The sequence below is a fragment of the Odocoileus virginianus genome, unplaced genomic scaffold (genome assembly GCF_023699985.2).
Source record: "Odocoileus virginianus isolate 20LAN1187 ecotype Illinois unplaced genomic scaffold, Ovbor_1.2 Unplaced_Contig_1, whole genome shotgun sequence".
Classification (NCBI taxonomy): domain Eukaryota; kingdom Metazoa; phylum Chordata; class Mammalia; order Artiodactyla; family Cervidae; genus Odocoileus; species Odocoileus virginianus.
In genome coordinates, this window is record NW_027224318.1 from 4,892,079 (window position 1) to 4,916,323 (window position 24,245).

Sequence of the window (24,245 nt, forward strand, 5' to 3'; positions counted from 1 at the left end):
TGCATGTGTGCTTATTAATATCTGTCTTTCTCACTACACTGTATGGGTAGGGATCTCATCTTTCTTTTCTCACTCACCATTGCATCCCCAGTGCCTAATACAGGGCCCAGCACATGGTAGATGTCCAATATATATTTGCTAAATAACTAGACAAGTGGAAATGATGAAGGTTTGGAATGAGATGAGAGTAGTGTGGGAAATCCCAATCCTACAGCTATTGGAAAGGAAGAATTGACAGGATATGTTAGCAAAGAGGTTTAAGAAATGAAGATAGAGAAGTCTCAGAGAACTTAATTTCTACTTTTGAACTAATTGGAGAACAGTGGTGATATTTATAGAACTAGGGAAATTGGGAGAGCAGCCTTACTCGGAAGGAAAACACCCACTTCAGGCTTGGATAAGGGGAATTTGGAATGATGGTGGAAAATCTAAGTGAAAATGGTGCATAGTAAAATTCAAGACTGAGTCATAATTTTTCTGCAGTTCAAATCACCCAAAATGAAATCATGCATATTTACCATTGGGAAATTATCATTTCGAATCTACCTAGGAAGCACAACATCTATGACGTAGGAATAACTATTGTGGTAGACAACCGACTAACTTATTTCACTGTCTCAGGCATTAAAATTGCTTTTAATTTGCATGTACAGAAATTCTGAGATGTGTGTGGGATGTTCTTTGAAATTCTGTGGTCATCAGCAAATTGAGTGGCGATCAGAAACCTGCAACTAGCTGTATAGATCAGTTGAAAAGTTCACACATTTATAAAAATAAAACAAAGTGGTATAAGAAATACTTTTTTACTTAATTTTACAACATTGTTTCAATTATTGGAGATTCACATCCTATCAAGCTATAACAGGACAATATTTATTTCAAGCTTTCTGCCTTCAGGTTTGACCATAACTGCAAGTAAAAGAATTGTCAGGATCTTGGCTCCCATTTTTACAGATGGCTTTATCACAGCCAATTGGCTTAGCAAACCTGTTAAAGTGTCACTTATATCACATTGGAGGAGTGTGGCATCCCAGGGCCTGAATCACTCCCCATGAATGCACTAATTATTGAGAGAAGGGTTCACAATTCACATTCCTTAACAAATGATTAATGATTGAGCTGCATTCACTTTTAGGAAAACAATAAAACACTAAATACCACAAAAGCCTAAGTTATGTTCTTTGATGCAGCATTCAAACAGCACTGTTACAGAAACCCTTAACAAGTAATGGGAAACTCTTTTAGAATACAGAGGATGGGAATTAGACATGGTATTTTTATCTAGAGAGGGCTGAGCTATAGATGTTGTTATTAACACTTCTTGTAAGCATCTCAAAAAGAAGCAAAAGATTGAGAAAAAGACAAATGAGTTGAACAAAATTGCCAAGCAGGTGGCATTTTAAGTACCAGATATCGCTTAGGAAATAATGCAACTTTAATTTTAACTTAGGGGCTTCCCAGGTGGCTCAGTGGTAAAGAATCCACCTGCCAATGCAGGAGACACAGGAGATGGAGTTCAGTCCCTGGGTCAGGAAGATCCCCTGGAGAAGGGAATGACAACCCACTCTTGCCTGGGAAATCCCATGGACAGAGGAGCCTGGTGGGCTGCAGTCCATGGGGTTGCAAAGAGTCTGAGCAACTGAGCACACACACATGCACACACTTTAACTTAAAACCTGGATTTGTATATTTCAGCAAACAAATCCCATTGAATCTTTCAGATGAAATGTTTTTAATAAAGACTCAAGTCTTCCATAATTAAATCACAGAATTTTAGAACTGCCTTGGAGATTGTATTCAATTCCCTCACTTAGAGATTAGGCCCAAAGAGGTGTAGTGTTGAGAAGATGAGATTTCCACAGGTGAAATATGTAGAGAAGAAATAAGACAGTGTGCGCTGGTGCTTCAGTTATCCAGTACCCATAAGTGCATGCCCTCAATTTACACAGAAAACCACAAACCCTGGAGAAAAAGGGACTCTATCTAAAAGAACCAAGGGTTGGCAAACTTAAATAATAAACGCCAGGTTGTGCAGATGCTGAACTGCTCAACAGAAAGCAATCACCCAGAACAGTCAGATACAAACTTTAGAAGAGATCATCACAGTGCTAAACCAAAACATGAAGACACCTTGCAAGCCTTGGCATTGAAACCCATTGGGAATCCCAAATTATAGCCATGCCCTGAAACAATGTTTTTGTTTATGTTTAGACAAACATCTTGAAAAACACCTACTTCTGCTTTATTGACTATGCCAAAGCCTTTGACTGTTTGGATCACAACAAACTGTGGAAAATTCTTAAAGAGATGGGAATACCAGACCACCTTACCTGTCTCCTGAGAAATCTGTATGCAGTCAAGAAGCAACAGTTAGAACCAGACATAGAACAACAGACTGGTTCCAAATTGGGAAAGGAGTACGTCAAGACTGTATATTGTCACCCTGCTTGTTTAACTTATATGCAGAGTACATCATGCGAAATGCCAGGCTGAATGAAGCACAAGCTGGAATCAAGATTGCTGGGAGAAATATCAATAACCTCAGATATGCAGATGACACCACCCTTATGGCAGAAAGCAAAGAGGAACTGAAGAGCCTCTTGATGAAGGTGAAAGAGAGAGTGAAAAAGCTGGCTTAAAACTCAACATTCAAAAAACGAAGATCATGGCATCTGGTCCCATCACTTCATGGCAAATAGATGGGACAATGAAAACAGTGACAGACTTTATTTTCTTGGGCTCCAAAATCACTGCAGATGGTGACTGCAGCCATGAAATTAAAAGACTCTTGCTCCTTGGAAGAAAAGCTATGACCAACCTAGATAGCATATTAAAAAGCAGAGACATTACTTTGCCAACAAAGGTCCGTCTAGTCAAAGCTATGGTTTTTCCAGTAGTCATGTATGGATGTGAGAGTTGGACCATAAAGAAAGCTGAGTGCTGAAGAATTGATGCTTTTGAATTGTGGTGTTGGAGAAGACTCTTGAGAGTCCCTTGGACTGCAAGGAGATCCAACCAGTCCATCCTAAAGGAAATCAGTCCTGAATGTTCATTGGAAGGACTGATGCTGAAGCTGAAACTCCAGTACTTTGGCCACCTGATGAGAAGAACTGACTCATTTGAAAAGACCCTGATGCTGGGAAACATTGAAGGCAGGAGGAGAAGGGGACGACAGAGGATGAGATGGTTGGATGGTATCACCGACTAGATGGACATGAGTAGGCTCTGGGAGTTGGTGATGGACAGGAAGTCTGGCATGCTGCAGTCCATGGGGTCGCAAAGAGTTGAACACAACTGAGCAACGGAATGGAAATGAACTGAACTGAAACAATATTCCTTGAATAATCACTCATATCCCAAATAGAGTCGATCTAATCATGTCAGTAGCTATTTAACCAAGATTCATGGGAATTAAAGATCTTTTCAAACTCTAAGTCTAGCAATTAATTAGAATGGTCTAGCAAACCTGTTCAATTGATACAGAAAAATCATTTGACAAAATCCCACATCCATGCATGAAAAAAATATCTTGGCAAGTTCAGAATGGAGGGTGTTTCTATTAACTTGATAAAGATCACCAAGAAACCCACAGCTAACATCCCCCATAATGGTGAAAGGTTGAATGTCTTCCCACTAACACTGGGAAATAGGCAAGGATGTCAACTCTCACCACTCTTATTCAACATAAATAAATAGTATGGCAAGTTAGAGGCACTCCAATAAAAAGTAAAATAAATAGTAGGCATTGCAGATTAAGTGATTGTCCATGCAGAAAATCTCAAGGAAGCTAAAAAGATAAAAAATCTCCTGAAACTTAACAGTGAGTTTATTAAGGTGGGAGGATACAAAATTAATACAAAGTAAAGAGTTCTTAGGCTTGACACCAAAGGCATGATCCACAAAAAGAATAATAATAAATTATACTTCATCAAAACTAAAAGCTTTTGCTCTGTGGAAGCCCATGTGAAAAGGATAAAAGAGTAATCTACAGATTAGTAGAAAAGATTTGCAAAACATATGTCCAACAAAGGACTAGAATATATAAAGAATTCTTAAAACTCAACAGTAAATACATCCAATTTAAAAATGGCGAATAAATTAGGAGTTTGGGATTAACATATGCACACTACTATATATAAAATAGCTAAACAATAGGGACTTGTATAGCACAGGAAACTATACTCAATATCTTGTAATAACCTATAATGGAAAAGAATCTGAAAAAGAATATATATGTGTATAACTGAATCACTTTGCTGTACACTTGAAACTAACACAACATTGTAAATTAACTATACTTTAATTTTAAAAAAAAGAGAAAATAGGCAAAAGACATGAATAGTTCATTGAAGAGGTTATATAAATAGCAAATAATCACAGGAAAAGAGGTTCAACATTCTTAGGCATCAGGGAAATGCAAATTAAAACCACAATGTGACATCACTACACACTTACCAGAATGGCTAAAATTGAAAAACAGTGACAATACTCAATGCTGACAAGAATGCAGAGAAACTGGACCACTAATACACTGCTAGCAGAATAGAATATGGTACAACCACTTTGGCAAACAATCTGACAATTTCATATAAAACTAAATGTTCAACTATTACAGTTTGGGGCATTCATCCCAGAGAAACAAAAACCTATTCTCACACAGAAACCTACACACAAATACTCATAGCAGAGGTTTTTTTTTTTTTGGTAATAGCAAAAAATTAGAATCATCCCAGATGCCTTTTAACAGGTGAATGGCTAAACAGTGATGTATCCACACCATGGAATCTTACTTTGCAGTGGAAAGAAATGAACTATGGATAAACACAACCTGGATGACTCTCCAGAGAATGATGCTAAGTAAATAAAAGCCAATCCTGGGCTTCCCAGGTGGTTCAGTGGTAAAGAATCTGCCTGCTAGTGCAGGAGACGCAGGTTTGATCCCTGGTCCAGGAAGATCCAACATGCTGTGGAGCAATAAGCCCATGTCCCACAACTATTGAGCCTATGCTTTAGAGCCCACAAACTGCAACTACTGAGCCTGTGTACTGCAACTACTGAAGCCCACGCACTCTAGAGCCCATGCTCTGCAACAAGAGAAGCCACCACAATGAGAAGCCCACGCACTGCAGCTAGAGAGTAGCCCCCACTTGCCACAACTAAGAAAAATCTGCATAGCGACGAAGACCCAGCACAGCCAAAAATACAAATAAATAAATAGATAAACTTTTAAAAAGCAAATCCTTAAAGGCTACATATTGTATGATTCCATTTGTTAATGTTTTTGAAATGACAAAATTTTAGAAACAGAGGACAGATTATTTGTAACTGTCAAAGGTTAGGGATGCGAGAAGCAGAGATGTGGGGAAAGGGAGGAAAGTGGGTGTGTTTATAAAAGGGCAACATGATGGATCATTGCGGTGTTGAAACCATTAACCATTCTGTATCTTGATTGCAGCGATGGACACGCAAGCCTACACAGGTGATAGAACTGTATAGAACTTAATACACACACACACACACACACACACACAAATTAGTACAAGTAAAACTAGAGAAATCTAAATAAGATTAGTGGATTGTGTCCAGGTCAATATTCTGGTTGCTTTACAAAATGTTACAACTGGGGGAAACTGGGCAAAGTGTACAAGGAATCTCCAGCTGCATGTGAACCTACAGTTATCTCAATGAAAATTCATTAAAAGAAGCAAATGCAGAAGTCCACACCCTGCAGGCAGTTGAACAATAACTGAATGTCCGTTTGTACTGGAGAGACCATAGAAGCCATGAAGAGTGGCCTCCGTCTTTGAAGGGCTTACGAACGCATTTCATCTCATTCACCTTTTGTGAACAAGAGATCACTTGCACAAAAGACCTGCATGAGTTTTGCTGTCTCTGTATTTTAAAGTGGTGATAATCCATACTAATTCATAGAGGCCTGTGGACTTAATTGTCATTTGCTCCTTCACTTTAGACCAAATTGTATTATTGTAACCATTGGGAGATAGAGGACAGAGGTATGGAGTAGCTGAATATTCATGAGGCATTTTGTTGCAGATGTACCTGCCAACAGAATATTAAGTAGAACATTTGCTCAGGTACCAAATTCTGCTTGTGATTTGGGTATATCACCTCATATTAAATCTTTGCATTTTTCTAGACCACATTTCGCATCTGATTTTTCTTTCAATCACAACCTCTGGAAATATAATTCAGAGTGTGTTTATTAGATTTGTGAGAGATAATGGTGACCAGAAACCGTCACAGACACATCTGCCTATGGGTTAGAAAAAATACAAAATGAGCATCTTTAAGATGATGAGGAAAAAAAATTGTTTTCAAAATGGTGTCTGTATTCAGTTACCAGGAAAGGACACAAAAAATGAATCCTGCAATAGAGAGATAGATAGGCTAGAAGTTTCCATCTCTGAATCCATAGACGAATGTCACTCTGTGCAGGAGAATACAAATAAGGAGGTTTGAACGAACTTCAAACAGCCCTTGCTTATCTTTCATGATGAAAAATGAGTATCGCACAGAGAATTGATGTACAGGGGCAAAACCAAATCACCTTTTAGCTAGAAGAGCCCATCAGAGCATCCTATCAGAGCTGATAATTGGACAGAAGGCTTAATAGTGGGCCAGACAAATGTCTTAGGTAGTACATAAACTATATAATCAATCTCTGCATATTTTAAGAATGGTTAGTTCATAAAGTAATTCAAAACAGCTGGAGCATTAGATTAATTAATGGGCTTCCCTGGTGGCTCAAACAGTAAAGAATCTGCCTGCAATGCCAGGAGATCCGGGTTCGATCCCTGGGTCAGGAAGATCCTCTGGAGAAGGGAATGGCTACCCACTCCAGTATTCTTGCTGGAGAATTCCATGGATTAATTAATAAATCTTAGCAAATCAACAGCTTCATGCACACAAGGACCTTATGCTTTGATACAGGGTAGATTTCGCAGAATTGACTCAGTTCATGTTACTTTATTCTTTTCCAAGAAGGGATTTCTGAAATGCATTAACTGAGTGATTTAATCTACATACCTTTAGGAAGACTTTTCACCTTCATACTTTCCCAAGTCAGAACAAATCTTTGTTGGATCATGTGTCTGAGCTGAGATTAGGAAATTATGCTCAATATACCTAGAGAGGAATTTTAGCTTGTGATCAGTCCCTAACTGTCACTTCAAGAAATTCCAGTCACCATCCATTCCTTTTAAAAATACATTAGACTTTTGTCACATTTAAAGCCTGGAAACAACTTAAAAGTCCTTCAAAGGGAGATCATTGAATAAATTATACCATGGTTCTATTCTGTATAATCAGAAAGCCCTATATTTTCTGATATTGAAATATCTCCAAAATATACTATTAAATGTAAAAAAAAATACAGAGGACTATGCTTATGGTCATGATCTCAAATGTGAAAAAGAAAAATGAAAAATATTTACACTGAAACACAGTTTTAAATTGTTTCTGCAAGGATATATAAAAAAATTAATCATTACTTTTAGGGAGAAGTACTTGGGCTAAGGGATTGAAGAGAAAGGAGATTTTTACTTTATGTCTTTATGCGTTGTTTGAATTTTAGCCATGCATGTCATTACTTTTAACTTAAAAACTGAATCAATTTTAATGAATAGTTAAATTAATAAAATAACTAGCAAAAATGGTAAATCAATTTAAACTATAAAAGCTTATATCCTTTTGTCTTGAAATTGTACTTTTAATCATGTTTCCTGTGAAATTACAAGCCCATGTATACCAAGATGTGTATACAAGAAAATTCACTGTAGCATTATTTGTAACTGCAGAGTTGGAAGCAATTTAAATGCCCATTGATGGTGAGTTAGTCAAATAAATTATAGTATACCTATACAATGGATATATTAATATGAAACCCGAAAACGAATGAGGTGGATATATTACTAAACATCTGATGTGGCCATCATATTAAGCTAAAATAAATCAAATTGCAAAACTACATGTACATATGCATATATTATTTTTGTTTTTTAAACTATACACACACATTATAAATCCACAGGAAAAAAATTCTAAAAGAAAAATGACACCTCTGTGGAGAGGATGCAGGGTAGATTTTACTGTATACTTAATGTACTTCTGTATTATTTGAGTTTATTTTATTCACAACAATATGTATTGCATTTATAATATTTTTAAATAAAGAGATGCTTTAAAACTACTCTAAAATGAAATTACTAATGATTTTGATGCTTTAAAACTACTCTAAAATGAAATTACTAATTATTAGCACCTTTGCCTTGATTATCATTTTTTAAATAATAAACACTTTTATTAAAATAAACCCTTTGTTTATTCCTGAGATATCGACAACTACAATGAATACTTGTTTATTAAACTCAAGTAGTGTTCATGGTTTTCAGCAAATGTTCCCCCAAAGCATTGTTCTCATGAATATATAAATATATACATATATAATTTATGAATAAGTAGGTTTATTGAGAATTATAACCTAGTAATGTGCTCATTACAATTTATTTTTGAAAAGTCATAATCTTTCTATGGAACATAAATAGCAATTTATTAGGCAAAAGCTGAAGCTAGACATGTAGTAACCACTTCTATTTACTCAGATAATTGCCCTCTTTTTCCCAGATGTCAGATGGCAGCATGGAGTTAGAAGAAATTCTGTGGTGTTCCAGTTCCTTCAGTGGGGAGCAGGCAGTGATCATAGCTGATAGCCAGGTGGGTTAGCAGCAGCAGCAATTCGCTTCAAAGGAAGCTTCTAAGACAGTGTCTCATAAGATTTTGGGGGGCCACAGACTCCTTTGAGGTAGTCTTGCAAGCTGTGGAGGGTGAAAAGAATGGCTTTGCAACAGGACAGATCTTTGTTCAAATCCCTGCTCTGATACTTATCTGATAGGTGACCTTCAGCAATTTATTTAAACTCTCAGAGCCTCTCTTTCCTCATCCATAAAGTGCCTGGCACACAGCAAGGACTCAGTAAAAGGCAGCAATTATGTTATTTTAGAATATGATGAAAACTACAGACTGTCCTCGGGGGGAAAAAATTCACCTTACATTTTTAGCATGGTGCATGCCATCTCAAGGGCTTTGCTCACCCGTCAAAGCCATTCTGCACCTCAGGTTAGAAACCCCTGGTGTAAGGTTTGAAAAGAACATTTGAAGACACCAGAATAATAAAAATAACATTTTCTACTCCTTTAACTATTTTAGGTTGTGTTTTCTTTTGCTTGTTCATTGTATTGGATTATTTGTATATTATGTCCACCAAGACTTAATGAGAACAAGAGGATAGATTGTACATTAAAAAGTGTACAAAAGAGCAAAATGAATGAGGGCCATCTAACACTTTAACACTTCAGTTAGATTTAGTCATTTACCAGCAAAGTGTAGGAAAGACCATTGCCATTCACTGGCCAGATTAGGCTTTCAAAGACCACCGCTAAGTATATGGATTTAATAGAGCCATACTTCTGGTTCATTCCATCAAAGACAAAGTTACTTGAAACTGCTTTGAGTGAGCTGTTCAGGCTTAACCTACTAGTCCCTAGCTCAGTTTTTGTAAGCAGAGCCAGCCTGGACTTTTCACTTTCATTTTCAAGCCTTCACAACAGAGAAAAACCAAATGCCTTCAGGTAGTAGCTCAAACGAAGAGCTCTCCTGTTCCTTTGTATTAGTCTGAGCTCAAAGAAATACAGAAAGCTTCCGGAATGTGCCTCTGCCATTAACTCAAACAGCATCCAGACCATTGGTGAAAATCTATCTCCAGAGTCAGTAAGAGCCCTATTAGGCAAGGATATGGCCCCTAATCCCTCACTACCCCCTCCCAAACCCATAAGAATAGTAAATAATATCCTTCTAAGAATAAATTAACATTTCAGGAAATGAGAAAAAATTCTATCTGTATGCTGTTATCAATGACTTTGCCCACGCTTTGGCTGCTGCTGACGATGATGGAGAATATTGGATTTGAGAAGTGGGGTCATCCAGAGAAAAACAATCTTAAATTTCCTCCTTAAAACTGGAAAGAAATACATGTGTAATTCCAAAAACCCAAGTTTCTTACAAGAGTTTCATTTCAAATGGTTCTCCCACATCACCATTGCTTTCAAAAGAAAAATTATTTGGTTTACCAATATTATTTCCCACTAAAAGGGATCGGGGTTCTTTGGTAAAATGGCTGAGTCTTGGGCTGAGTGGGAAAAGTACAAGATGAGCCTCTAACACTAATATTGTGCTAGAAACTAAGGAAGTGCTCAAAAAATAATGGGAGTGTGTCAAAAGGACACAAGAGCCAGACTGAAGGACTCCCACTGGCCAAATCTGGGCCAATCTGAGCATGAAAATAAAAGATAGTGACAGATTGTAACCCATTGAATAAACTAACAGTCAATGAGTTCATGCTAATATAAACATATAAACAACCAGAGGAATAAATAAGTAAACATGGAAGAAGAAGACACTCTTCCTCACAATAGAATACTAACTAATAAATAAGGGAAAATGATGGAGTTCTAAAAATCATCATTTTGTAGTCACTATAATAATAAGTGATTGAGGCATGAATCATCAATAGATATAAAACTACTGGGTGAAAGTTTAATAAGAACAGGATATTGACATAGTTTCCAAATATCTCCCAGGAAATTACTTAATTACAAAGGAAAAAAAATAGTAACTTTGCAGTGGAGAAATCTAACAGTCATTATCAGAAACAATTGATCAAAGTTTCCATCAGCAGTAATGAGACCAATTGGCATCATGAAAGGCAGGGAAAGACAAAGGATCTGTTCCAGATAGAATCTGTAAAGATTCATAACTAAATCAAATGCATGATCTGAATTGGATCCTGGACCAAGTAAAACAAGAGAAATTATTAGGACAATTGGATAAATTTGAATATGGACTATGAATTAGATATTAGAATTGTATCAGTGTAAAACTTCCTGATTTTGACCACCGTACTGTGGTTATGTAAGGGAATTTCCTTATTCTCAGGGAATTACACACCGAGATACTAAGGGATTGAAATGAAGTCTTATATCTGCAACTTAATCTCAAATTATTAGGAAATAATTTGTGTGTATGTGTGTGGGGGGGTGGGTGTGAGAGAGAGTGTGTGTGTGGAGTGGGGGAAAATAAGGAGAGTGAGAGGGAGAAAGATAAAACATGAGGAAATTGGAACAGTCAGGGAAGCTGGGTAGAGAATATATAGAAATTTTTTTGTCCTATTCTTGTGATTTTTCTGTAAATTTGAAATCATATCAAAATACAACACAGAAAATATTTGCTTTAAGTTAAAAGAAAAATGACAAAACTGTGGCAACCGTAGGCCCCTCTGAGGAAGACAGAACCTGAGCCTAGGAGTGGGTTGTTTAGAGTAGCGAACAGAAGAGTTCTGTACCATCACTACCCTTGCTAAGAAAGCCAATTCATCCGTTACTCACAGCAGTTCAGTTTCACATCAACAGTTGGAATGATCTTGTTGACGAGCCAAACATCTTTTTCCCAACTAAACACATTTCTGTTCAGACACTTCATAAACTCTTCATTTCCCAGGATGTGGTTCCAGAGTTGAAACTGGCACAAGCTGCTGGTGAACCTAGGAACCAGGCCTTGAACCTGGTCATTGCCTTTCTTGAGAAAATGTCCTAGAACCAGAGTCCTATTAGGCGCTAGGTTTTGTGGTTGATCCAAAATTATCAGTATCCTTTTCTTATTCAGGAAGAGCTCTAATCTGCCTTTCACACCATTCCATACCAACCATACTGTGTACCACTGAAATGGAATCAGGTGGTAACAGATGTGAATGGTCTTGCCAAATTTGTACATGATTAGCTGCTGATGATCTTCCGAGAGTTCAAGTTCTATGTCTTCTCTGCCCAGGAAAGTATTATTAGTAATGTAGGAGAAAGCCATACAATCACTTGATTTGACACTCACAAATCGCAGGTCAAGGCCTACTGTGAATTGACTTAGTCCAGGAATATTGTTGGTCAGGCTTACATATGTGTCAGCTTTGCCATAAAAATCCAGCCTTTTTCCTTTTAGTGAGAGTGCATCTGTTCACATTTGGGGGAAGGGAAAAGAGAAAACAAATGAAATTTCAGTAACAAAAAAAATCAATTTTAACATCTTCCTTAGCCATAGAGTCAAATCCAGATTGTACAAGACTATTATGAGTCAATACTGGTGCACATAAGCTGAAAGAGTAGATATAAAAAAAAATCACCTCTATTTGACATGTGACTTTATTTTGGCAGAAGAGCTTCTTCCTAATTATATTTAGCCTGGGATAGAATGAAAAGTTAGATTAGTGTTCCCAGAGGCCACAGCACACACCAACTGAACAATCTGGGGGACGGGGCAGTTAGAAGTGTGCAGCTAGTGGTGGGGAGAGGCCAGGAAAAGGCAGCTTGGACTTAAAATTTGCTGCACATAATACTCACTCATACAATCAAAAGATGACCATTTCCATCTACCTAAATGCCTTATTATATTCACATTGCAACAGCAATTTATTTCTCCAATGCCTTTTGCTGATCCAAATTACCTGATTTATTCTGCCTCTGGAGATGGCTTCTCACTGAGGCACTGACAGGGGCCTGAAGGATGGACAACACTGGAGCTGCAGGGCTTCTGTTTGCATTCAGGAGGGGTGCAGTGGCACTTCCCAGAGCGCAACCTGATTCCCTCCTACCATTTCTTCACTAAGAGGGCTGCAGCAGCTTTAAGAGGCTCAAGATGGCCATGGACCTGGTTACCATTGACTTTGGAGTCAGACGACCTGGGTTGGAATCCCAGCTCTGACACTCTTCAGGTAGGTCACTTTGAGCAAGTAACCTAATCTCCCAGTGCATCAATGTTTGCTTCAGTAAAATGGGAATTTAGGGCCACAAAGTTGCATGAATGCACAACCCAGGGTCGCCACCAAATAAGTTTCCTACCTATTAGCCTTAGAAGATTGATTGAGGATTAAGTGAGATGATGTGTGTTCTCAAACATTACTGACGGATATGTGCATTGGTCCAGTCTTTTGGCAGGCAATTTGGCAGGATCTATGAAGTACAGAATAAAGGACAGAAATGGTATGGACCTAACAGAAGCAGAAGATATTAAGAAGAGGTGGCAAGAATACACAGAAGAACTATACAAAAAAGGTCTTAATGACCCAGATAACCACGATGGTGTGATCACTCACCTAGAGCCAGACATCCTGGAATGCGAAGTCAAGTGGACCTTAAGAAGCATCACTATGAACAAAGCTAGTGGAGGTGATGGAATTTCCAGTTAAGCTATTTCAAATTCTAAAAGATGATGCTGTGAAAGTGCTGCACTCAATATGCCAGCAAATCTGGAAAATTCAGGTGTGGCCACAGGGCTGGAAAAGGTCAGTTTTCATTCCAATTCCAAAGAAAAGCAGTGCCAAAGAATGCTCAAACGACAGCACGATTGCACTCACCTCATACGCTAGCAAAGTAATGCTCAAAATTCTCCAAGCCAGGCTTCAACAGTACGTGAACCATGAACTTCCAGATGTTCAAGCTGGATTTAGAAAAGGCAGAGGAACCAGAGATCAAATTGCCAACATCCGTTGGATCATCGAAAAAGCAAGAGAGTTCTGGAAAAACTTCTGCTTTATTGACTATGCCAAAGCCTTTAACTGTGTGGATCACAACAAACTGTGAAAAATTCTTCAAGAGATGGGAATACCAGACCACCTGACCTGCCTCTTGAGAAATCTGTATGCAGGTCAAGAAGCAACAGCTAGAATTGGACATGGAACAACAGACTGGTTCCAAATTGAGAAAGGAGTACATCAAAGCTGTATATTGTCACCCTGTTATTTAACTTCTATGCAGAGTACATCATGAGAAATGCTGGGCTGGATGAAGAACAAGCTGGAATCAAGATTGCCAGGAGAAATATCAATAACCTCAGATACGCAGATGACACCACCCTTATGGCAGAAAGCAAAGAGGAACTAAAGAGCCTCTTGATAAAAGTGAAAAAGGAGAGTGAAAAAGTTGGCTTAAAACTCAACATTCAGAAAACTAAGATCATGGCATCTGGTCCCATCACTTCATGGCAAATAGATGGGGAAACAATGGAAACAGTGACAGATTTTATTTTGGGGGGCTCCAAAATCACTGCAGATGGTGACTGCAGCCATGAAATTAAAAGACTCTTGCTCCTTGGAAGAAAAGCTATGACCAATCTAGACAGCATATTAAAAAGCAGAGACATTACTTTGCCAACAAAGGTCTGTCTAGTCAAAGCTATGGTTTTTCCAGTAGTTGTGTATGGATGTGAGAGTTGGACCATAAAGAAAGCTGAATGCCAAAGAATTGATGCTTTTGAACTGTGGTGTTGGAGAAGACTCTTGAGAGTCCCTTGGACTGCAAGGAGATCCAACCAGTCCATCCTAAAGGAGATCAGTCCTGGGTGTTCATTGGAAAGACTGATGCTGAAGCTGAAACTCCAGTACTTTGGCCACCTGATTGAAGAACTGACTCATTTGAAAAGACCCTGATGCTGGGAAAGATTGAAGGTGGGAGGAGAAAGGGACAACAGAGAATGAGATGGTTGGATGGCATCACCGACTCAATGGACATGAGTTTGAGTAGGCTCCGGGAGTTGGTGATGGACAGGGAGGCCTGGCATGCTGTAGTCCATGGGGTCGCAAAGAGTCGGACATGACTGAGCAACTGAACTGAACTGAACAAGGATATTTATTGCAGCATTGTTTGTAATTGAGAAAAAAATAGGAAAATCTCTATGTCTATCAAAAAGTGACTAGTTAATAGTCATCTGTATACAATGGAGTCATAAAACAAAGTAGATGTATAGAGTCATGGAGAGATTTCCAAAGTTTACTATTATGTGAAATGGAAGTTACATAAATGGTGGAAAGTATTATCTATGTGCCAGATCCTATTTCAAAAATAAGAGAAAAGTGTGTGTGCTGGCAAACACTAGAAAAAATCTGAAAGAATATATACCAAACAGATAAGAATGAGTATCTTTAGGTTTGAGGGTTTAGGGGGATTTTTACTTTCTCTGCTATTTATTTCAATAATGTTTGCGATCTTTATAAATAAGGCATTACATTTCTAATCAGAAAAAAGGTGGATGTGTGGATAAATGATAGATAGATAGAAACCACTTGTGGACATACTTGGGGTTCTGCAGATAGAGGTAACTTCTGCTTGTGTGTGTGTGTTAGTCACTCAGTCATATCCGACTCTTTGTGTCCCCATGGACTGTAGCCTGCCAGGTCTCCTCTGTCCATGGAATTCTCCAGGCAAGAATACTGGAGTGGGTTGCCATTTCCTTTTCCAGGGGATCTTCCCAACCCAGGGATCGAACCTGGGTCTCCTGCATTGCAGGCAGATTCTTTACCATCTGAGCTACTTTGAGCAGAAATGTGGTATAGTGAAATCCATAAAGGCCAGATTCAAGCCCCAGTTTTAACCCTTCCCTAGCTGCATGAACATGGGAAATGAATGCAGGTAAAAGCATTCAAATATTTTTAAATGTTTTATTAAAGTATAGTTGATTTACAATGTTGTTTAGCTTCAGGTGCACAGCAAAGGGATTTGATATAGATATATATATAGAACTGAAGACACACACACATTCTTTTCAGATTTTTTTCCATTATAGATTATTGTAAGATATTGAATATAATTCCCTGTGCTATATGGTTATCTATGCTGCATAGAATAGTGTGTATATAGTGTGTACATGTTAATCCTAAATTCCTAATTTATCCCTCTCCCATGTGAAAACTTTTAAGACAGTATCTGGCACATAGTGAGCACTATATAAATGTTAAATAAGCTAACATCACTTCTCTATGTCTCATTCCCCCATGGTAAAACAGGAGGAATAGTGACCTACCTTGGAGGGATGTTATGAAAGTAGATGCACAAAACCACAATGAGGTACCATTACACACCAGTCAGGATGGCTGCTATCCAAAAGTCTACAAGCAATAAATGCTGGAGAGGGTGTGGAGAAAAGGGAACCCTCTTACACTGTTGGTGGGAATGCAAACTAGTACAGCCACTGTGGAGAACAGTGTGGAGATTTCTTAAAAAACTGGAAATAGAACTGCCATATGACCCAGAAATCCCACTTCTGGGCATACACACCAAGGAAACCAGATCTGAAAGAGATACGTGCACCCCAATGTTCATCGCAGCACTGTTTATAATAGCCAGGACATGGAAGCAACCTAGATGCCCATCAGCAGACGAATGGATAAGGAAGCTGTGGTACATATACACCATGAAATATTACTCAGCCATTAAAAAGAATTCATTTGAATCAGTTCTAATGAGATGGATGAAACTGGAGCCCATTATACAGAGTGAAGTAAGCCAGAAAGATAAACACCAATACAGTATACTAACACATATATATGGAATTTAAAAAGATGGTAACAATAACCCTATATGCAGGACAGAAAAAGAGACACAGATGTACAGAACAGACTTTTGGACTCTGTGGGAGAAGGCAAGGGTGGGATGTTCTGAGAGAACAGCATTGAAACAAGTATACTATCAAGGGTGAAACAGATCACCAGCCCAGGTTGGATGCATGAGACAAGTGCTCAGGGCTGGTGCACTGGGAAGACCCAGAAGGATGGGATGGGGAGGGAGGTGGGAGGGGGGGATCAGGGATGGGGAATACATGTAAATCCATGGCTGATTCATGTCAATGTATGGCAAAACCACTACAATATTGTAAAGTAATTAGCCTCCAACTAATAAAAATAAATGAAAAAAAAAGAGAAAGTAGATGCAATAAGTAACAAGTTCAGGCAATAACTAACGCTTCGGTCACATATGTGGGAAAGTTGATAAACTGTAAAGCCCCATATAAATGTCAGCTGCCCTGTTTGCCATTGTTATCATGAGAGGTCTCTTCTCCCACCAGCTCTTTCACGCTCTCACACAGGCAAGCACATCCACACTGAGCCCTTTTTGCAGCCTCCACGCCCCAAGTAGGGCTCCAAGGAGGCCGGGCTGTGATGAGGTGGGACAGGAGCTTTGTCCTTCTGTTTGGCCAGCCAACCAGCATTCTCTGCTGGGCCTCTCCAGTGCCTGCTTCAAAGCCACTTGTGTCTTTGCATATGATTAAACTATCCACTGCAGATGTCTGCTTGGATGCTGCCATCTGTTCCCTGGCAATTTTCAAGTTCAAATTGCATGATTGCTCCCCTGAAGTGTGTTCTCTCTTGATTTGGCTCCTCTGTGTCTCTTCGCCTCTACCCTCTGTTTCCTTTTATTTTAAATTACATTTATTGTTTCTCCCACTTTAGAAAAAGAAGTGTTTTTTCCATTATAAAAGTGATACTGAAAAAAAAAAGTGATACTGTACATGCTTTTTAAAAGAAAAAAATGGGAAGTATTAGAAAGTAAAAAGATAACAAAGTCAGCCAGAGTCCCACCACCCAGAGACAACCACTGTAAACATTTTACAATATTTGCTTTGTTCCATACATGGTTTTTGCTTGTTTCTTTGTTACTGAGAACATATTGTGTGAAAAATGTGGTGCCCTGCTTTCCTCACTTAACATTATGACATATGTGTTCTCCATGTTAGGAAAACCCTATCATAAACCTCATTTCAGTGACAAAGTCACAGCCACCAGGAGTACCAGGCACCATTGTATTTGTATTGATAAAACACATATAAAATTCACCATTTTACTCATTTTAAAGTGTACAATTCAGTGACATTTAATACATTCACAATGGTGTACAAACATCTCTATTATCTATTTCCAGAACATTTTCATCACTCCCAAAGGAAACCCTGTACCAGTTAAGCAGTCACTCTCCTCAGCGCCCCTGGCAACCACTAATCTGCTTTCTGTCTCTGTGGATTTGCGTATTCTAGACAGTTCATACAAATGAAATCATACAATGTGGCTTTTTGTATCTGGCTTATTTCACTTAGCATAATGTTTTCAAGGTTCATCCATGTCATAGCATGTGTCAGTACTTCACTCTTTTATACGGCTGAATAATATTCCATTGCATGGGTATACCACATTTCAAAAATTAATCTATTAATGGGGCGTCTGCACATCTCGCGAGAACTGGAAGAGCCTATGTGACCTGGGCTAAGCGGAAGTTGGGTCTCTTTTTCGTGGCGCCTCGGAGGCTGTTGGCCACTTCAGAATGAAGCTGAACATCTCTTTCCCGGCCACTGGCTGCCAGAAGCTCATTGAAGTGGATGATGAACGAAAACTTCGTACCTTCTACGAGAAGCGTATGGCCACAGAAGTTGCTGCTGACGCTCTGGGTGAAGAATGGAAGGGTTATGTGGTCCGAATCAGTGGCGGGAACGATAAGCAGGGTTTCCCCATGAAGCAGGGTGTCTTGACCCATGGCCGAGTTCGCCTGCTACTGAGTAAGGGGCATTCCTGTTACAGACCAAGGAGGACTGGAGAGAGAAAGCGCAAATCTGTACGGGGTTGCATTGTGGATGCCAATCTGAGTGTTCTCAACTTGGTCATCGTGAAAAAAGGGGAGAAGGATATTCCTGGACTCACTGATACTACAGTGCCTCGTCGCCTGGGTCCCAAAAGAGCTAGCAGAATCCGCAAACTTTTCAATCTCTCTAAAGAAGATGATGTCCGCCAGTATGTTGTGCGAAAGCCCCTAAACAAAGAAGGTAAGAAACCTAGGACTAAAGCACCCAAGATTCAGCGTCTCGTGACTCCACGAGTTCTGCAACACAAACGCCGGCGTATTGCTCTGAAGAAACAGCGTACTAAGAAAAACAAAGAAGAGGCTGCAGAATATGCTAAACTTTTGGCCAAGAGAATGAAGGAGGCCAAAGAAAAACGGCAGGAACAGATTGCCAAGAGACGGAGGCTGTCCTCTCTGAGAGCTTCTACTTCTAAGTCTGAGTCCAGTCAAAAATGAGATGTTCTAAGAGTAACAAATAAATAAGATCAGACATTTAAAAAAATCTATTAATGGATATTTGGGTTGTTTCTACCTTTTGGCTATTATGAATAGTGCTGCTATAAACTTTCATGCTATTTGTTGTGCTTGAACATGTTTTCATTGCTTTTGTGTGTATACCTAGGAGTGGGTCATATAGTAATTTTATGTTTAACTTACTGAGTAACAGCCAAATTGTTTTCCACCAGCAATCTATGAGGGTTCCAACTTTACCTCCTTGCCAACCATTGTTTTCTGGGGTTTAAAAAATATTATAGCCATCCGACAGGGTGTGAGTGGCATCTCATTGTGAGTTTGATTTGCATTTCCCTAACGACTAAGGTGGAAAAGGCAATGGCACCCCACTCCAGTACTCTTGCCTGGAAAATCCCATGGACGGAGGAGCCTGGTGGGCTGCAGTCCATGGGGTCACTAAGAGTTGGACACGACTGAGCGACTTCACTTTCACTTTTCACTTTCATGCACTGGAGAAGGAAATGGCAACCCACTCCAGTGTTCTTGCCTGGAGAATCCCAGGGACGGCGGAGCCTGGTGGGCTGCCGTCTATGGGGTCACATAGAGTCGGACACAACTGAAGTGACTTAGCAGCAGCAGCAGCAGCAGCAACGACTAATGATATTGACCATCTTTTCATGTGTTTGTTGGCTATTTACATATCTTCTTTGGCGAAAAGTCTATTGAAGTCCATTGCCCATTTTTAAAAATGGGTTGTCTTTTTGTTGTTGAGTTATAAGTACTCTTAATGTATTCTGTGTACTAGGACCTTATGAAATATGTTGAAATAGATGACCTGCATATATTTCCCCTTCTGTAGGCTTTTTTCTTTTCTTTTTTGACCATGCCATGGAGCATGTAGGATCTTAGTTCCCCAACGAGGGATAGAACTCATGTCCCCTGCAACAAAATTGCAGAGTCCTAACCACAGAACTGCCAGGGGCTTCCCAGGTGGTGCTAGTGGTAAAGAATCTGCCTGCCAATGCAGGAGATGCAAGAGATGCAGGTTTGATCCCTGGGTTGGGAAGATCCCCTGGAGGAGGACATGGCAACCCACTCCAGTATTCTTGCCTGGAAAATTCCATGGATAGAGGAGCCTGGCAGGCTACAGTCCATGGGATTGCCAAGAGTCAAACACAATTGGGCAACTGAACACAGCACAGCAACCACTGAACTGCCAGGGAAGTCCTTGTGGGCTGTCTTTTAACTTTCTTGATAATGTCTTTTGATGCACTAAAGATTTTAATTTTGATGAAGTATAATTTACCTATTTTTCTTTTGTTCTTGTTCTTTTGGTGTCATTTCTAAAAATCTACTGTCAAATCTACTACAAGGTCATGATGATTTACCTCTATGCTTTCTAATAAAAATTTTATAGTTGTAGTTCTTATATTTAGCTCTTTCATCCATGTTAATTTTTGTATATGGTGTGAACTTCATTCTTTTACCTGTGTTTACATGTATTTTTATGTATACAATGGATATATATTTGTATATCCTGTTTTCCCATCACTTTTTGTTGAAGATTACTTTTCTTCATTGAATGGTCTTGGTACCCTTGAGACCATTCAATGAGGAAAAAGTAATTAATTGATCAGACGTGTATGGGTTTATTTCTGGACTCTAATTCTGTTCCATTAATCCATGTCTTTCCTTATGCCAATAAGGTATTGTTTTGATCATTGTAGCTTTGTAGTAAGTTTTTGAATCAGGAGGTATGAGTCTTCTAATTTTGTTCTTTTTCAAGGGTGTGTTGCCTATTCAGTGCTCCTTGCAATTCCATATGAATTGTGGGATCTGTTATTCCATATTTGTAAAAAAGAGCATTGGAATTTTGATAGGGTTTGCACTGAATCTAGAGATCTCTTTGGGGTATATTGCTATCTTAACATTAAATCTATAAACATGGGAGCTTTTCCATTTATTTAGGTCTTCTTTATTTTAGCAATGTTTGTGGTTTAAGTGTAGAAATCTTTCACTTACTTGGTTAAATTTATTCCTAGGCATTTTATTCTTTTAGATATTATTGTAAACAAAATTGTTTTCCTAATTTCATTTCAGATGCTCATTGCTGGTGCATAGAAATATCACTAATTTGTGTATGTTGATATTGTATCCTGCAACTTTGCTGAATATCTTTGCTAACTTAAATATCCTTTTTTTTTATTCCTGAGGATGTTCTTTATGTAAGATTATACTATCTGTGAATATAGTTTTACTTTTTCTTTCCAGTTTGGATGTCTTATTTCTTTTTCTTGCCCAGTTGCTTTGACTAGAACTTCCAGAATAATATTGAATAGAAGTGGTGAAAATGGATATTCTAGTATTGTTCCTCATCTAAAGGAAAAGCTTTCAGTTTTTCACCATTAAAAATGATGTTCACTATGGGGTTTTCATAGATGCCCTTTACAAGTTGAGGAAGTTATGTCCTATTTTTAGTGTGTTGAATGCTTTTATCATGAAAGGGTGTTGGATTTTGCCAAATACTTTTTCTACATCAATTAATATGATCATGTGTCTTTCCCCTTCAATCTATTCATGCAGTGTACTGTACTGATATGTTAATTTCATATGTTGAACCACATTTGCATTCCTGACATAAATTCCACTTGGTCAGGGTAGATAATCCTCTTAATATGCAACTGGATTTTGTCTGTTAGTATTTTGTTAAGAATTTTTGCATCTGAGACAGGATGCTCAGGCTGGAGCACTGGGATGACCCTGAGGGATGGGATGGGGAGGGAGGTGGGAGAGGGGTTCAGGATGGGGAACACATGTACACCCATGGCTGATTCATGTCAATGTATGGCAAAAACCACCACAATATTGTAAAGTAATTAGCTTCCAATTAAAATAAATTAATTAATTTAAAAAAGAATTTTTGCATCAAAATTCATATGGGATATTGATCTGTATCTTTTTTTCTCAGGATGTCTTTATCTATCAGCTACCATTTTTAAACTCTCTAGCAGATTGATATAGCAAGATCATGCCCCAGGTGTTTCTCTAGCAGAGCCTGAGGGAAAATAATATTCTTGCCACAATAGTTATTCAGTATGTAATTTTGTTTTTTGCTAAATTCCAAAGCTTGGCCTGATGATGCTAAGTTTAAGCAATTTTTAAGCAGAATTGAATTCACTGAGCACTGAACAATGCCAGTTTCCCACAGAATGTTCCTGCTTTTTATTATCTGATTTTCAGAGCAGTAGTATAACTGGAGCCTTGGCCCCTACTGCCAGTTTCCAGTGCCCAGCATAACGATTGGCACATAGTAGGTCCTTTATTGCTATATACTGAATATAATGGTTGTGCCCTGTATTAGGGCTCTGAGTTGGAGGCTAACAAGTGGGTAGATGGAGGGCTGTCCATTGTGCAAAAATTATCAGCGATGTGGGTGAAGCGTCCGGCATAGGATGACAAATTCTGAACTACAAACTGAACTCATGCGCCCTGCCCTCTGTTTTAGAAAATCTTTGGCAAAATATCAGGAGAGAGTTCACTCTCCCTATCAGACCCCAAAAGTAACAAACACATTCATTGTAAAAGTCAGTGAGGGAATTCCTTGGCAGACCAGTGGTTAGGATTTGGCACTGTCACTGCTGTGACCCAGGTTTAATCCCTGGTTGAGGAACTAAGGTCCTGTAAGTAGCACAGCCAAAAATAAATAGATGATAGATAGATATACAAATTTTAAAAAATAAAATAAGTAAAAGTCAGTGAATAAAAATTCTAGGGACTTTCCTGGTGGTCCAGTGGTTGAGAATCCATCTTCCACTGCAGGGGGCATGGGTTAGATCCTGGGTTGGGGAACAAGATCCTACATGCCATGTGGCCACACACACAAAAAAATTAGAACCCTAAGAGATAGATAGTCAGAATGATTTTTTTCAGCAAAGTCCCTTTGTTTTCTGAAGACAGGATTAGTAATCATCAGATATATTCTATACTTGCTTTCCTGTCCTCTCTTGGTAAAGATTCTCCTTGAAATGTTAAAGTGTTTCTAAGGTTAGGGGACTGAGATTTCAGGAGCACTGCTCTGCACCATCTTAGGAGGAGTGAACAAATGGGGTTCCTCCCTGGCTAGGCACTGTGGGCATAACTGTGGGTCACTGTTTCTCCCCCATAAAAAACCTGCTTTCCTCTACTTTACGCAAGAGTTTTGATCCAGAGACCCTGACCGAGTGTCTGAGTGGAATAAGTTGCCAGGGAGCTGTAAGCAAAGTACCATAAACAACAGAAATGTATTGTCTCACAGTTCCGGAGGCTAGAAGTCTGAGGTCAAAGTGTGGGCAGGGTCGTTTCCTTCTGAGGCCCCTGAGGGAAAAATCTGTTCCTGGCCTCTCTCCTAGTTTCTGGTGGTTTACTGGCAATATGGGGTGTTCTGTGGCTTCTGCTGCATCACCCTAATTTCTGCCTTTATCCTTCATGGCCTTCTTCTTGTGTGCCTGTCTGTGTCCATATGTCCCCTTTGTATAAGGACCACCAGTCATATTGGATTAGGGGCCCATACTACTACAGTATAACTTCATCTTTTTAATAATGTACTAATTACATTTGTAATGACCCTATTTCCAAACATGGTCACATTCTCAGGTGCTGAGGGATAAGACTTCAACATATGAATTGTGTGAGGGATACAATTCAACTCATAATACTGCATAAGGTTCAAAGCCCAGCTAACCACCTGGCAATGCCTCCTGTCCAAGGAGGTGCAGGAATCAGAGCTGATTTGAGGGAAGGGGCTCCCTAGAGTCATTGGCTCTACCAGTCCTGTAAAGAATCTGCCAATTCTGAAGGTGAATATTCTGCCAAGGGTATACCATGCCTGCCTCAACGAAGGAAATGTCATTACTCATAAAAGGGCTCTTCTGGCTCTCAGTACACAAATCTTTGCAAAAGAATATCCAAGAGCATTGAAAAATTTAGTAGCCCAGCCTTGGCTGTCTAAGTAGATATAGTAGATACATGCTTGATACTGGGGAGCTCCATGACCCACATCACTATGGCCATCATGTAGACAACCATCCACATGATGATGGCTACTGCCATCTACTGCCTACACTTCCCTCTGGTCTTGTGAGCAACCAACTGTTTTTTAGATAAACCCTTGTACACTGTTTATGAGATTGCAAATTGGTGCAGTCGCTATGGAAAACAGTGTGGAGCTCCTCAAAAAACTAAAAATAGAGTTACCATGTGACCCAGCAATTCCACCATCTGGTATATATTTGGAAAAAATGAAAACACTGATTA

General features: G+C 39.0%; 2 protein-coding genes across 2 annotated transcripts in view; one reads left to right on the top strand and one right to left on the bottom strand.

Annotated features, from left to right (window-relative positions):
• ADGRG4 (adhesion G protein-coupled receptor G4) overlaps positions 1-24,245 on the bottom strand; it is a 99,189-nt gene that overhangs the window by 67,041 nt on the left and 7,903 nt on the right. The window contains 1 exon segment of the mRNA XM_070463247.1: positions 11,460-12,074. Within this exon segment, the coding sequence (XP_070319348.1) occupies positions 11,460-12,074 (615 nt within the window).
• On the top strand, positions 18,192-18,971 carry LOC110125985 (small ribosomal subunit protein eS6). The gene has a single exon (XM_070463242.1). The coding sequence runs from the start codon at positions 18,207-18,209 to the stop codon at positions 18,954-18,956; it is 750 nt and encodes a 249-aa protein (XP_070319343.1). The 5' UTR covers positions 18,192-18,206; the 3' UTR covers positions 18,957-18,971.

Bases quoted from the DNA above. Each gene is read 5' to 3' on its own strand.
- LOC110125985 (XM_070463242.1), top strand. From the start codon at position 18,207: ATGAAGCTGAACATCTCTTTCCCGGCCACTGGCTGCCAGAAGCTCATT.